General features: G+C 40.8%; 1 protein-coding gene across 1 annotated transcript in view; it reads right to left on the bottom strand.

The window, feature by feature from the left end:
• Positions 1 to 1,516: 1,516 nt before the first annotated feature.
• Positions 1,517 to 13,220, bottom strand: part of LPGAT1 (lysophosphatidylglycerol acyltransferase 1) — a 67,166-nt gene continuing 55,462 nt past the window's right edge. Inside the window, exons 7-8 of the mRNA XM_082307508.1 lie at positions 11,438 to 11,544; positions 1,517 to 7,112 (exon numbers count right to left, since the gene is read on the bottom strand). Coding sequence (XP_082163634.1) covers positions 6,961 to 7,112; positions 11,438 to 11,544 — 259 coding nt within the window. The 3' untranslated portion in view covers positions 1,517 to 6,960. The remainder of the gene's footprint in view (positions 7,113 to 11,437; positions 11,545 to 13,220) is intronic.

Raw genomic sequence — 13,220 nt, 5'->3', positions numbered from 1 at the left:
TCCTTCAGATTCTCCAGTGAGATTACAGAGCCTCACCTATATTCTGTCACACAATCATCAGCCACATTTGCCACCTCATCAAGTTTAGTGTTGTAGTTTTGTTTAGCAAAGCCATTGTTGCTTCTTCCCCAAGCCACGCTGACTGGCCTTACTGAGGTTAGCTTATTATTTACTCACTGCACGGACCTGGAGTTTGATCTTATTTATCACTGTCACAACATCCATTTTCCCAATTTTCCAAAAAATCCGTACATCACAATCCAGTGAGCTCCTTGACACCTTTAATACGCACGGATCAACCTAACCATTCTTGTCAGCCTTTAGTACTTGTAGAATTTGTTGTAAATGATACTATTGCACAAGTTTGTTTTTTTTTAAGTAGTAAAAATATAAGCACCTTTATTCAGCTGCACCAGATGCTAGCACTAGCTGCTCTGAGGTTCCTGGTGTATCACTTCTCCAACCTCACGGAGAAGTCTTAAACCAACAGGCTAACTCAGGACAAAACCAGACTGACACTGGAAAGGACAACCAACCGAAGAAAGCTCTTCCTTATTCCACAGAGAACCTAAGGACGTATGGGAAATTTAAGTCCTAGTGGATTCTATCTATATAAAGATACCAACAAGACAGACTTTTTGCAGAAGGAGATACTGTGACCTCAAAAGTAAAAGTAACGACAGCCCGTAACATGTCTGACCATCTCAGGCGCCCGTTTTCGCCCACGCTTCAGACTCCCTCTCCATTGCAAGCCCCCTTCTTACAGCTCTGCCCATTACTCTGCAACTGCTTTTGAGGGAAGCCGCCCATTCACAACCAGCTAGAAAGTCACGTACTCGCTCTGCGTGCCCTACGGGCTAAGCGCGCTGTTTTATAGTATTTTCACAGCTCCCAGCAGCTCTCAGAGGCAGGGAGGGACAGAGGGAGAGAAACACCCGGCACTGGAACCCAACTGCAGCAATTCCCCCGTGCCCTGAGCTAACCTGCAGCAAGCCTTTCAGTGCATTTCACAGGGCGCCTTTTTTTTTTTTTTAAAGCGCCAAGAAATGTTTTTTTGTAAACCAGAGTGTGCACCCATGACATTCACATACCTCATTGGCTGCCTCAGCTGAAATTGGTGATATTTAAAAACGCAGAGCATCCTTTCAGAAAACCTGTGACAGTTACCAGAAGAGTAAAAATACAAGATAAGAGTCCTGAGAGATAAAAATTTATTTATATCCCATCAGCATGTCATGATATGGTCACAACTCATACAGCTGACATTCTCATAGCCAAAAGAGGGATTTTTTTTCTTTTTAAAAATACATTTTTCTTTCCGTCAGGAAGGATTTTTTAAAACAAACATTTCATACTAGGCAGGAATTAAAAACAATGGCTTTTTCAATATGACAACACGGCTGGTAAGCACTGGATCCCCCACCAGTGTCTTATATTCAGATTTCAAGTTTTCCCTCCCACTGTCTCCCTCCCCGCTCCCCGATTCCCCCCACCCCCCCCCAGAAAAACACCACACAGAAAAACAAGACAAAACCCAGAAGGGAAACAAAGAGGTAGACGTAACTACAACCATGGCGCTGTTTTGGAAATTGTGCAAGATGTCTTACTATGCTCCAAGGAGTTCCTTTTTTCGTTGTTGTACGTTGCAGCAGTACGCACCAGCAGTTAACACGAAAGGCGACACGGAGCTAAGAGCTATCGTTAGCGAGAGACGCCAGGGCCGCAGAACGAACGGCGCTGTTCCACTCGACACTGCTTTGCCTAGCTGAAGTTGTTTAAGAACAGATCACTGTTAAAAACCATACGTATCTACAAAACGATTACAGCCTTGCTCGCAAAAAGGTTGGATTCGCACCCTTCTGGGGTGGTGGCGATCCAGGGTCGATGGAGGCCCAGGTTCTGCTCTTGGCGTGCCCTCAACTCTCAGCAACCTCAAGGGGAATCATTGCTGCGCAGCGACCCGCGGAGAAACTCTGCGGCCTCAGCGCCGGCGAAGCTTCCAGCGGGTACGGGAGTGAGCGAGGGCTGCAGAAGCTGCTTTCCCCCCTCCTCCCTACCGCTCCACTCCTCCTCCCCGCACCACGTCTGGCATAGAAACATTTGTCTCCGTGTCCTTCCCGATGAGAGCGCTAATAAGCAACGTTATCTATCACAAATTAATACTGCACCTGTATAGTGAACCAAAGTGTTATTTCGCTATTTGTTGTGTTTATGGTAAGCACAACAGACTGTGTATCTACCGAGTATAAGCACAATAAATACAACCAAAGAAAATCATCTCATCTAGTAAGGATTAGAAGCACATGAAATAATCTTGAAAAAAATCAACTTTATTTTTGCCACACACACAAAAAAAAAATGGGACACCTAATCATCTCTGTAGAGAAATGCTGCTTCTGGTATCTGTCTACATTTCTGAAAGACATCTTGGCTGCTGGAAAGATTTGATAAAAAATCCAATGAAATAAATTCAATAAAATAATTCCAAACACGACCAGCCCTTTGCAAAATCACTGAGAGTCACTACAGGCTTCTGCATCCATTTTACCACACAAAACAAAAATGCAGGTAACACAGGAGGGCACAAGAAAATTGGAGGTGAAAAGAACTGGTGTCAAGAAAACTGAGTTTTATCATACCAAATGAACACCATTGTAGAGTAATTTTAAGGAACTAACTCACTTTAATAGGACATTTGTTCACTGTATAATTACTTCGTTATCCAATGATAAAATGAAAGGTGTAAGGTTTAAAATGCATAGAATCCTTTTAAAGACTTCTTTTGTATCACAGCCAGGTAGTCTACAGTTTTTACAGAAAAAATAAAGCTGCTCGGAAGTGTTCATAATGCGTACAGACATTTTAAACCAGCGCGTGGTTTCAATTTTGCTCTTCCAATTGTTCTTTTTTTAAAAAAGTGTAAAAACTATCAAATATGCAATTTTGCAAAATAACTCTTTATTTCATATGGCTCCATTATTTCCAAACAATACAGTACCCCAGATGTATCATTAGTTTGTGTGATTGTATCAGATCACCACAAAATCTCCAGCTGACTATCAAGAGAACGCACCCAACCCCCGTCTCATGATTTGGAAATCCCAGTTTTAAGTACCTTTGGTCCCAAAATTTTATGTCAAGGCAAAGTGGAGCAGTTGAATCCTGTCACACACAGTGATCGGTATCTGTATTATCTTGTACAAACAGGTGAAAAAAGTTAACAGCACTTTATGGCAGTGTCAGACAGAAAAAAACCAGTTACATCATTTGCAAAACAAGTGACTAATGAACAGTACCACAGTGATCGCTGTATTTTTACTGCAATAAGATGCATCTTATTTTTGATGCTGGGGGTGGTGGAGGGAGAAGGAAGCTTTTAATTTTCCAGTGAGCACGGTAAATTGAAATCTTGCTTCTCGAAATCTGATGAGAGCAACTTAAAAAAAAAAAAAAAAAAAAAAGAAAAGAAAATCCCTCCCGCAAGAGACATCGTTGTTGAAAAGCTTGATAGAACCGTACATAAAATACTAGAGAACCTGTAAGGAAGGCGCACGCACCAAAGGGCACTGAAGAAAACACTGCTCGTGGTGAATGGGCAGATACTCCTCACGTAGTGGGATTCGAAGAGCAGTAATGCTAAACTGTTAGGATTTTAGGATCGTCTCAATTGTAACAACTTGTTTAGGAACAATTAAACATGGAAACGTACGGATGTTTTGTGTGCAACCCTTGCAGAGGACCATCTTTATTCGCAATACACTTGAATCGCTGTGTTCTCGCTTCTGTGCGCAACAGCTTTCACTTAGCGTTTTTTCTGTAATTTTTTCATTCTGTATCATTTTATACATTCTTCCATTATATCTCTCCGAATAGAAATTCAAAGTTATACTAATTAACCCTTCTGTGATCAACTGTACGGTTCATTAACATCATTTTCTATCAAAGGCATTTTGAACTCTTCAGAAGAGGAAGCCCACGGATGGCACAGCAAAACGCCCACTCCAACTGTAACGCCGGCCCACTGCCAGAAGGTAGAACCGAACTGCAACCGACAGGAATTTAGGTTTCACAAACTAGCCTGCTAAGCTCCAGTCTTGACCAGCATGGTATTTTTAGCACAGAATTTCCTATGTATTGTATACTTTTTATGTTTTTCCCTTCGTAGAAAAACTTCTTTTATCCAATTTATTCTCCTTCATGAAGCAGCATCCGAGTTCATGCTGGGAGGGTACTTCAGAGTTTCTTAACAACAGTTTCATTCCACTGTCATCTACAGCAACTCCGCCGTGTGGAGACACGGCCTCAGGCGCTCCTCACATTTTTCAGTGCAGGCAGGAAAGAAGCCTAAGACCTAATGCTATTTACTCACCCTACCAAAACAACAATCAGTGCTTGAAAACAAATGTCTCGCAATAGTAAGAACTACGAAGGAACACACTGAAAATGAACAGGACCAGATAAATCTAATGATTATCTGAAACATTATTGCGCATTACTAATTTCTTAGGCAGCATGTGAACACTCACTATTGACTGCAATCCACTGGAAAGAAAAAAAAAATACTGCACTTGAAAAAACAGGATGCTCTAAGATGGAGTTCACAGGGTCTATAAAGAACAACCTCCTGATGCGAGTTACTGCTGTGCAATCTGCTTATATAAACTTCCCTTTTTATATCGCTCCAGTCTGTCCTAGCTCAAAATAAAACCAGCTGTACTATGGGCATCTCTGTGGTTCTGATCAAACCACCTGGCGCAGGACAGAAACGAGTAGCTTGCCATCTGCATTTTGCAGTTTTGAGAGCCCGTTTACGCCCACGTGCAGCGGACAGAACCTCTTAGACGGTTAACGGCGCTGGGCTGCCCCAACGCCCTCCTGTAAAATGGCAGATTAAATACATTCATTCCATCAGCTGTACTTTAGCAAGAGCAACAGGAAAAAAAAAAATACTCCCAAGACTGCCTCCCTTTCAGGGCACACCTCTTTTCAAAATGGATTTTACGTTACACCAGAATTCAGGTGCGTGACTGGACGTAAAGAGATGGGATTTAGAAACAGTACCTCACCTAAACCATCAAGCCGTAGGCAACCACCGCCCCTTGTCTCCCAGCTGCAGTGCTTCTTTTAGGTCAATGCGGGGACTCCCGGTGCAGGGGAACTCGGTACGGTGTATCACTTGGCAGCCACCCCACCGAGCTACCTCAGGATACAAACCGCTGCTTTTGGGGGGACAGGGGTGGCACATGTGACGAGGTGTTTTTCCATTAAGTCAGGGAAATTGGCATTGCCTCATATTTTGGTATGCTCACAGCTCCCCCCACAAAGGAAAGGCTGGCCAGGTTTTGTATTCTGCACACCACCCAACTGTGATTCGTGTAGCAGGAGAGGGAGAGAGAAGGGGGATCGATATTGCTAACTCAGAGCCAAAACTACTGAGGGCTTACTTTGTGCTCGGTAAAATTACTCTGTAAAAGGCAGTATGCCAACATCTGAAGTTCTGGCTATCCTGCTTGTATTTAGAGAGATTAGTTTTATTTTAGGAACAGCTCTCTCAAATCTGCGTATAATCACATAAACGCGATGCCAACTAGACCTGCCAGAAGTAAGACTGTACGTCATAGACATCCTTTCAAAAGTATCCTGTGTTACACATCTAAAAGTGTCTTCTGTCCAGTTTGCCTTTAAATTCAACTCCTCCTTCCTCCAGTAAGATTTTAGCCCAGTGGTGAGCTACTTACTGCCCTCCAGGTAGCTATTCAGAGTATTTACCATACTTTTTTTGTTTGCAGCAGTATCTTCCTATAGATTTACGATAGCAATTATACGTATTTTTTCTTTTTAAGAAACTAGTTCTTCTTCTATTACTCCTTAGCAAAACATTAAGATGGTTGGCATTGAATTATTTAAACTCTCCCACAAGTATATTTAGCGCTGTTGCAACTAGCGGGGAGAAAAAGGCCTCTATAAACCACTCAAAGGTCACCTTGGTTGGACTGCAGCATACAAAATACAAAGGTGGCTAAAAATCACCAGCAGCACCAGCAGACCTTCAGAAATGGCTAGGATTGCTCTGGCTTCCAACGCGCAACAAATAAAGCTTTCCCCCATTCCCTAAGTTTTATGTCTTTCCTTCGCTGTATTTTCACCTTTAAAAGTACATTTTGAAGACTGATAACGATCGTTGAGGTGCATCCTGAACAAAAAGGGAAAATACAGCAAGTGACTTGACATTTTCCAAGCTTCCTCATAATACGGGATACTGGTAGCACACGGAATTTGGAGAGCTGATGGTAAGACCACAGCAGGGATGGGCTGACTGATCAAACGTGGATAGCTTGTCATCACACTACGATGCTGCAATGCTTTTTTGAGGACTGCTTCCTCACAAAACACACCTGACGCTGGATCTTATTTGGGTCTTGGTTTTAGATCAATGTGTCTAATACAACAACTGCTGACTGCGTAGCCGCAAAGATACCGCCACCAGCTCTGGCGAGCATCTTTGACTCCAGCACGATGAGTTGCAATAAAGTACAAGTTTGTGCAAATGAGGAATCGCTACCACACCAATGCTGCACAGACTACTGAAGAGACAAGTTGCTGAATTTTCTGAGCTCTAACTACAATGCCAAGAAATACTTGCGGTGACAGAGCTTTCTTGTCACAGACATTCTTCTACGGTGGTTGTACGATTGCACCTTTTGTCCAAATGCTGAATTTGCTTAAGTGTGGGTGAGAGTATACATTTTTAAAAATACAGACAATTCTTAAAATAATACATCATCAGGTCACTATGTTACTGATCTTCACTTTTAGTGGAGTTTAAAATTTCCCCAAAGAGAGGTAAAGAGTCCGTCCAGTATTTTCCTTTACTCTTCAATATTCACATTTGCACATACAACATGATATCCATTTGCAAGAGCCTGGATTGCCATTGTGTCCTCAGGTCCCATTCCACTTCTAAAATAGGCAATGATAAAAATACTGAAAGATGCAGTACCACATACCGCCTGACAAAAACGCAAGTGATTGTATGCCGACTAGCCACAGGTTACTGAGGGTCATCTCCCGAGAAATAGCTTTTGTTTGACCCTGCGGTGGAGGAAAAGCTCCTAAAAGAGAAAAGAAAACGTATTTAATGCTTCTGCAGCAGGAACGACAGCCTTAATGCACGATTCTTTACCGTCGCTGTTTGTCCCAGCAACAGTGCCCACAAACAATTAAATCGGTTACTTCTGTATTACGCTGTTAAACTTTCAAAAGATTCTCCGGCATTATCAGTTATCTTCAAGAAAATAAAAAACCAAAACCCCTTATCTTCATTATTAGAACGATTTTCATTTCATTTGGATATAAACTTTAAGCATAAACTTCAAAGCATTCCTTAAAAGCAGCCATCCCCATTGTATCCAACCTTCACAGGGAGATCCCGCTGTCAGCTAAGTTTTCTGTGTTATTTTTGAAGTTTTATTAACATCTGTATGATCAAATTGAACGGATTCCACATTAAACTTTACAGCTGCTTGGTAATGATTTTGTATACTGTGAAAAAGCAACACACATACATCCTCAAGGTTCCTCTTGAAAATATTAGTACACACACACTCTTTTTTAAACAACAGTTTCCACACGTTTGAACGTCCACTGGCCAGTCAATCGCATAGGCTCAGGAAGCACTGTCATTCGCCATGCAGTTTTCCAGAAAGATTTTACTGAAATGCCTGTTTAGATGAGGAAGACTGGCAGGAGATACAGCTGACACAATTAAAAAATTCATTTTTCCCTGTTTTGACTTTTTCTGACTTACAACACTAAATTAAATGTGTCTGAATACATCAGAGCTTTATGATCATAAGCAAATTGTTTGCACATGTTTACATCAGCATATTCAATAGCTTGCGTTACATTTTACTGAGATGCACAGAGCCTAGATGATACGAACCACTTTTGTTGTTGTTAATCCTGAACAGCGGATATAAAAACTCTAAATATACCAGAGAAGATGATGTACTGGCTGCAGCGTTATGGAGTCACAACTACCCGTAGAAGAACAAGAGATGAATGATTCAAAGAGTAAAGATATAGCAGGGTGCATTTTTAATCTGAGAAACCACGCAATTTGAGACAATTAGATACCATCAGCAGCTTATCTCTATGCTTCACATTTGCAATCACTGGAGGAATTGCAATCAAGCATTTAAGACAAAGCTTTTCTTCCTGTATGAACGCTCTCAAAATTAAAAAAAAAAAAAAACACAGAACACCCCCAATACGCCCAACCCACAAACCCCCTTGATGAGTCCCATCCTCCTCTCACTGAGATGTATTTTCACGCACGGGCAGATCTGCCACACCATTTATTCCCCAGTAATTCTCACCGCTAAGCTTCTATTTGTCCACTCTACGCGACATTTGTTCTTCCATGGCCCATTGGTTTTCCTGTACCAACACTGACCTTTGGATTAAATAACTTCCCTTTTTCCTCGGTACCGACAGCAACTGTCTCTTCCCCCTCCTCCTCTCCCAAGCCAACCTCCATCTCACCAAGAAAACGATCCTTCACTCTCCCGGCTGAGACAAGCCAAGCACTTTTAGTTGTCCTTCACAGAAATGACTCCTCCTTCCCCCTAATCATCTTAGCACCTATTATCCGTCCCTCTTCCCGGTTAAATTCCTACTTCTTGAACGGGGATGACGGACCCGTATGCAGAATTTCCAGATGAGGTTTCAGAACCGGTACAACGAGGAGTATTTCCGTAGCGCTGGTCAAAACCCTCTCCTCTTGCCCCGGAGGATGACATTGCTTACTTTTTTAGTTACATCAGACCAGTTGGCTTATGATCAGAGCGCATGAGGAGCACGATGACTTCAGTATACAATTACCCATTTCCAACTGATAAGCTCCTAGTTTATAGGTTTTTTTTAATTAGTCTCCAAGTGCTTTTGTCCTGCTAAACATAATCTCATTTGCGTTACTGCAGTGTTCAAGGTTATCTTGCTGAAGACTTCAGAGAAATCATGAACTTGCCAATACAAGCTTTCCACTAGCTGTTAAAATAGGAGTCATCATGCTGCTTAAACCTACAGATACTAACTGTAAACGGTTTTAATTTTATAAATGAAATGTGTAAAATGCACCTGTAAGAAAGGATGGGACAGCTTCATATTCAAATTTGAGGCAGATACTTTTTTTTTTGTTTAATTTTAAGAGGTCTAATATTACAGGTTTTCCCCAGATCCATTAAAGTTCTTAAAACTTAGGAATACAGCAAAAAGAAAAAAGGCGTTTCAGGTTTTGTTTCTTCCTCTTCCCAAATAAAAACATGCCAAAAGAATGTATTCCTACCGATGACATTGTCAATACAAACTTTTAAAGTTTCATGTAGCATTAAGTGTTACTCCTGCTTTATGAAGTAAGCTTTATGAACCGAGACAAGTTCCTAAGCAGTCTGTATTAAAAAAAAAAAAAAAAAAAAGAAAAATCAAAATGCTGAAACAGCCCTAAGTCTTAAAACCACACCAACTTGAGACGACGTACCGCGTCAATACCAAGCTAGCTCTTGAGCAGCCTCAGGGACTCCCCTCGCATTAGGCCTCAAGGCTTCTCCAGGGGGTTCCCAAAAACTGCAATAGCACTTTTGCAGTAAGCCACCAAAAGCAATGCAAGCAAGTTCTCAACTGGCACAAGTGGCAGTAACTTTAAATTATGCTAATTTATGCCTAATAAGGCCCTATGTCATAGCATTTAAATTTAAAACACATCTTATTAATTCATACTGATTACATTGGCAAATTGTAACCAATTATCCTATTTTAGAAGCACATTTCCATGAATAAATCTGATTATATTCATTATACTCTCGGAAATTCTGGTCTAGTTAGATTTTTTTTGAGTATGATTTATTTTAATGGTATTTGTGAAATAATGTCTCAGTAACAAGAATTCCTTACCTGCCACTGACTACGCTTGTAGTTTTAAACAGATTCACAAACTTATTTGCCTAATAAAGTCCAATATATGCATTTGGATGCAATTTATATAGCAGGGCCTGACTTTTGCCATCAATGATGGATGAGTGACAGCAGTATTTCATAAAGCAAAATACAGCTTTGGGTTGTTAAATAATTCAATTAATCTTTTTAAGCACTAGCATTGATAAATTAAACACTCAAAACCAAATTAAAGCAGTCTTTGCAATAAATCATCTAACAGAAGTAGCGTCTTTGTTTAACATAGTCACTCTGGAATATTGAACTCGGTTGATTCAAGAGACTGAACATTTCTCCCCCTCCCACCCCCCCCAACTGTGCTGCTTGCTAACGAAGAGATTATTTTTCTTCAGAGACAAGCTGCATTATTTCCTCTGGAGTCTTTCTACTCAGTCTATGTTTGATAAACTTCCTTTCCAGTATATCTAAATAAAACTCTTTTTCCTCTCTGGATTTTCTTTTTTTTATTTTGATGAATCCCTCTGTTTTGTATTCTGCGCGCGCACACACACATCTACCTGCTGGAGGGCAGACGGCACACTTCAGTATCAGCAGGATGGAAAAAAAAAAAAAAGAGCCTTGAGGAAACACTTCTCCAGCTACAGTTTCAAAGTATTTACCTGATATTTTAAATCACGTGTTTGCCAGTATCCCTTCAGTAATGTTATTACTGCCCTAAGTTTATTTATATTCCTCTGATCCATTAACATTGAAAGTGTATTATGAGAGAAGGGATCCTCGGGACCTCGCAGCAAGGAGGCCAGCACTCACAGCACAGGGCTGCAGATCAAGACTGCAGAGACTTCACGCTCTGTAACTCTTACAGATCCTTCCAGTCACAGCATCTTTCTGCTTAGCTTAACGGGAAAGAGGAGAGGACTACGGTTTTGGATTAGACCTGCAGACTACTTAGATCAGTTTGCTCTAACAGCACAGGTGCCAGAGGAACACGCTGAATAGCCGCACTAAGCAGATAAAATAACCTGCCTCACATAAGACTCTTATTTAATCCTTTGAGTCAAGAACTTGCTCATTTTAAACCCTGACGGTTTTTATATCCTCTCCGAACTTAACATATGCTCTGAATACTTCTACTATGCATGTAAAGGTTCACTACCTCTTTGTATCTTGCTAAATTATTCCAACTCAATGAAATCCCGTGGCAGCAAGTTTCACAGCTGAACTACATGTTATTGCAGAAGAAAGAGGATTTCCCTAGATCCATTTTGAACGTGCCAGCTTCCAAACACTACCCTATTCTAATGTTACCCAGGTATTTTACCTTTCCTAGATCATTTCTCATCCTACTTTTTTGCCACATAAAAAGTATTGATAATTATATCTGTTGTATTCGTGTCAAGAACGTATACGCTTTCTTAAACCATTTTGAGATCCTTGTAAGAAAAGACAAAGCACAATTAATTCTCTTTGCTAGACACCATCCTACCTGTTTCGTAGAAATGTGTCAAGAGATCCTCCTTTTCGATGAATCGTTGATATAGCCAGTGTGTCAGAGCTTCAGGCTCTGCAGGTACATCTTTAACTGGAAAAATCCTACCAAAGAAACAAACATAATTAAACCTAGGAGATGCATTCTGTACGTGAAGAACAAAACTCTTCCCTTCTGCCCCAGCCCACCCCAAGACAGAGAGAACAAGAGTTTGGTACACATCTAACTGCACGGTTCGTTTTCTCTCCGATTCACAGATCACATAGGTATTAAGGATACAAAACTGGAATACTCCAGGTTACCAGCCAGATGCACACAGAAGACACGGGCATTAGTAGCTTCTACCAAATGCTGTGCTACAACATTTGATAGAAGCTACTAAGTTGCTGGGTTTTTTTAAATAGAATGCCACCAGACTGTATTACTATCCTTAAAAAAATACAAACCAAGAAGCTATGAAGTTCATGCACTGAAAATGAAAGAAATAAAAGACTGAGAAGGTTCATCCACAGTTCTGAAGAAACAGTTCTTCGACAGGCAGAAGCTACGTAACAACATCACTAAGTACCGGTAGCTCTTCTGTATCCCAGAAAATGAGTCCTCTGTGCTTTTCAAAGGATGCCAGCATCTTTGTCTGCAGTTTCTAGGGCAGGTTGTAGACTGAAAACCGACCATCTAAGTAAGTGTAGTCAAATATTGCTGCTCTATTTTAAAAACCCCAGTGGAAGAATGACCAATGTTTTGGTACTTCTACGCTGAATACTACATCTACTTAGAAAATCAGATACCCAGGGCAGAATTCACCGAGGTACATACATACAGAGCCCCCCAAATAACCCACCGTGCTTCACTGGATTTTTTTCAAAACAGAATTTCAAGTCTTACAGTAACTGTGAAATCTCCTCAGCAGACCCTAAGCGCCTTTTGATATATACAAGAACTTATATATCTGCTGTGTTTCACTGGGAGGCCAACGCAGAACAGATCTGGCTATCAGGCTAGCCTGAAAAATTCATACTCTGAAATGTAAGACCTTTACTGTTGGTTTCTCTTTTCAGGTGAGCTCTCATTTACCCTGTCATCTATTTTCATTAGTGGATTTTTCATTTCTTTTTCAACACAGCCTTGGTCAATTAGACTGGAAAGAATTTGAAGTAACACCACAATCTTGTGGGAGGTGTCTGAACAGATATGGGAATGTCGGACTACAGAAATGAGACACTTCTGAAGAACGCTTTTGTTGCTGTTACTGTTTTCAACATCTTTGCTTGCTTTGTTGCCAAGTCATTTGTACCTCTTCCTTTTGGTTTGATGCATGGAAAAATAAGCTGTAAGTGAAGGAGAAAAGCGGCAAAGCAGTGCTCTAATGAGCGAATTAAAAATAACGGTGCTTTCAGTATACAGAGATAACTTCAATATAAGGAGATGAACGATTTTATTTTCCAACTATGGCATCAACATGAACTCAGATATTTCTGTAGCTTTTGTAGCCATTCTACTACGTCCTTCTCACACTGCGGAGTTCCCTGTGCCCTAGTAAAGCCAGCCTCAGTAACCAGAAATTAGCAACTGTTATCTCAGCTAAAATACAGTTTGAAGAAAAGTCTTTGGCCAAAGACAAATATTATGAAATAGTTGATGGTCCAGTAAATAGCTCAAGTCCTCAGTGTGCCTATTAAGAACAAAGACAGGTAATGAAGAACTACTTTATCTTGAAGCCCAGGCATTGTACAGCAGATTAAAATTAAACCACAGAGAGGCAAGTAAAAAACACCCACAG

The sequence above is a fragment of the Platalea leucorodia genome (genome assembly GCF_965183815.1).
Source record: "Platalea leucorodia genome assembly, chromosome: 3".
NCBI classification, from domain to species: Eukaryota; Metazoa; Chordata; class Aves; order Pelecaniformes; family Threskiornithidae; genus Platalea; species Platalea leucorodia.
The sequence above is the reverse complement of the archived record's forward strand: the minus strand, read 5'-3'. Positions and strand labels throughout refer to the sequence as shown.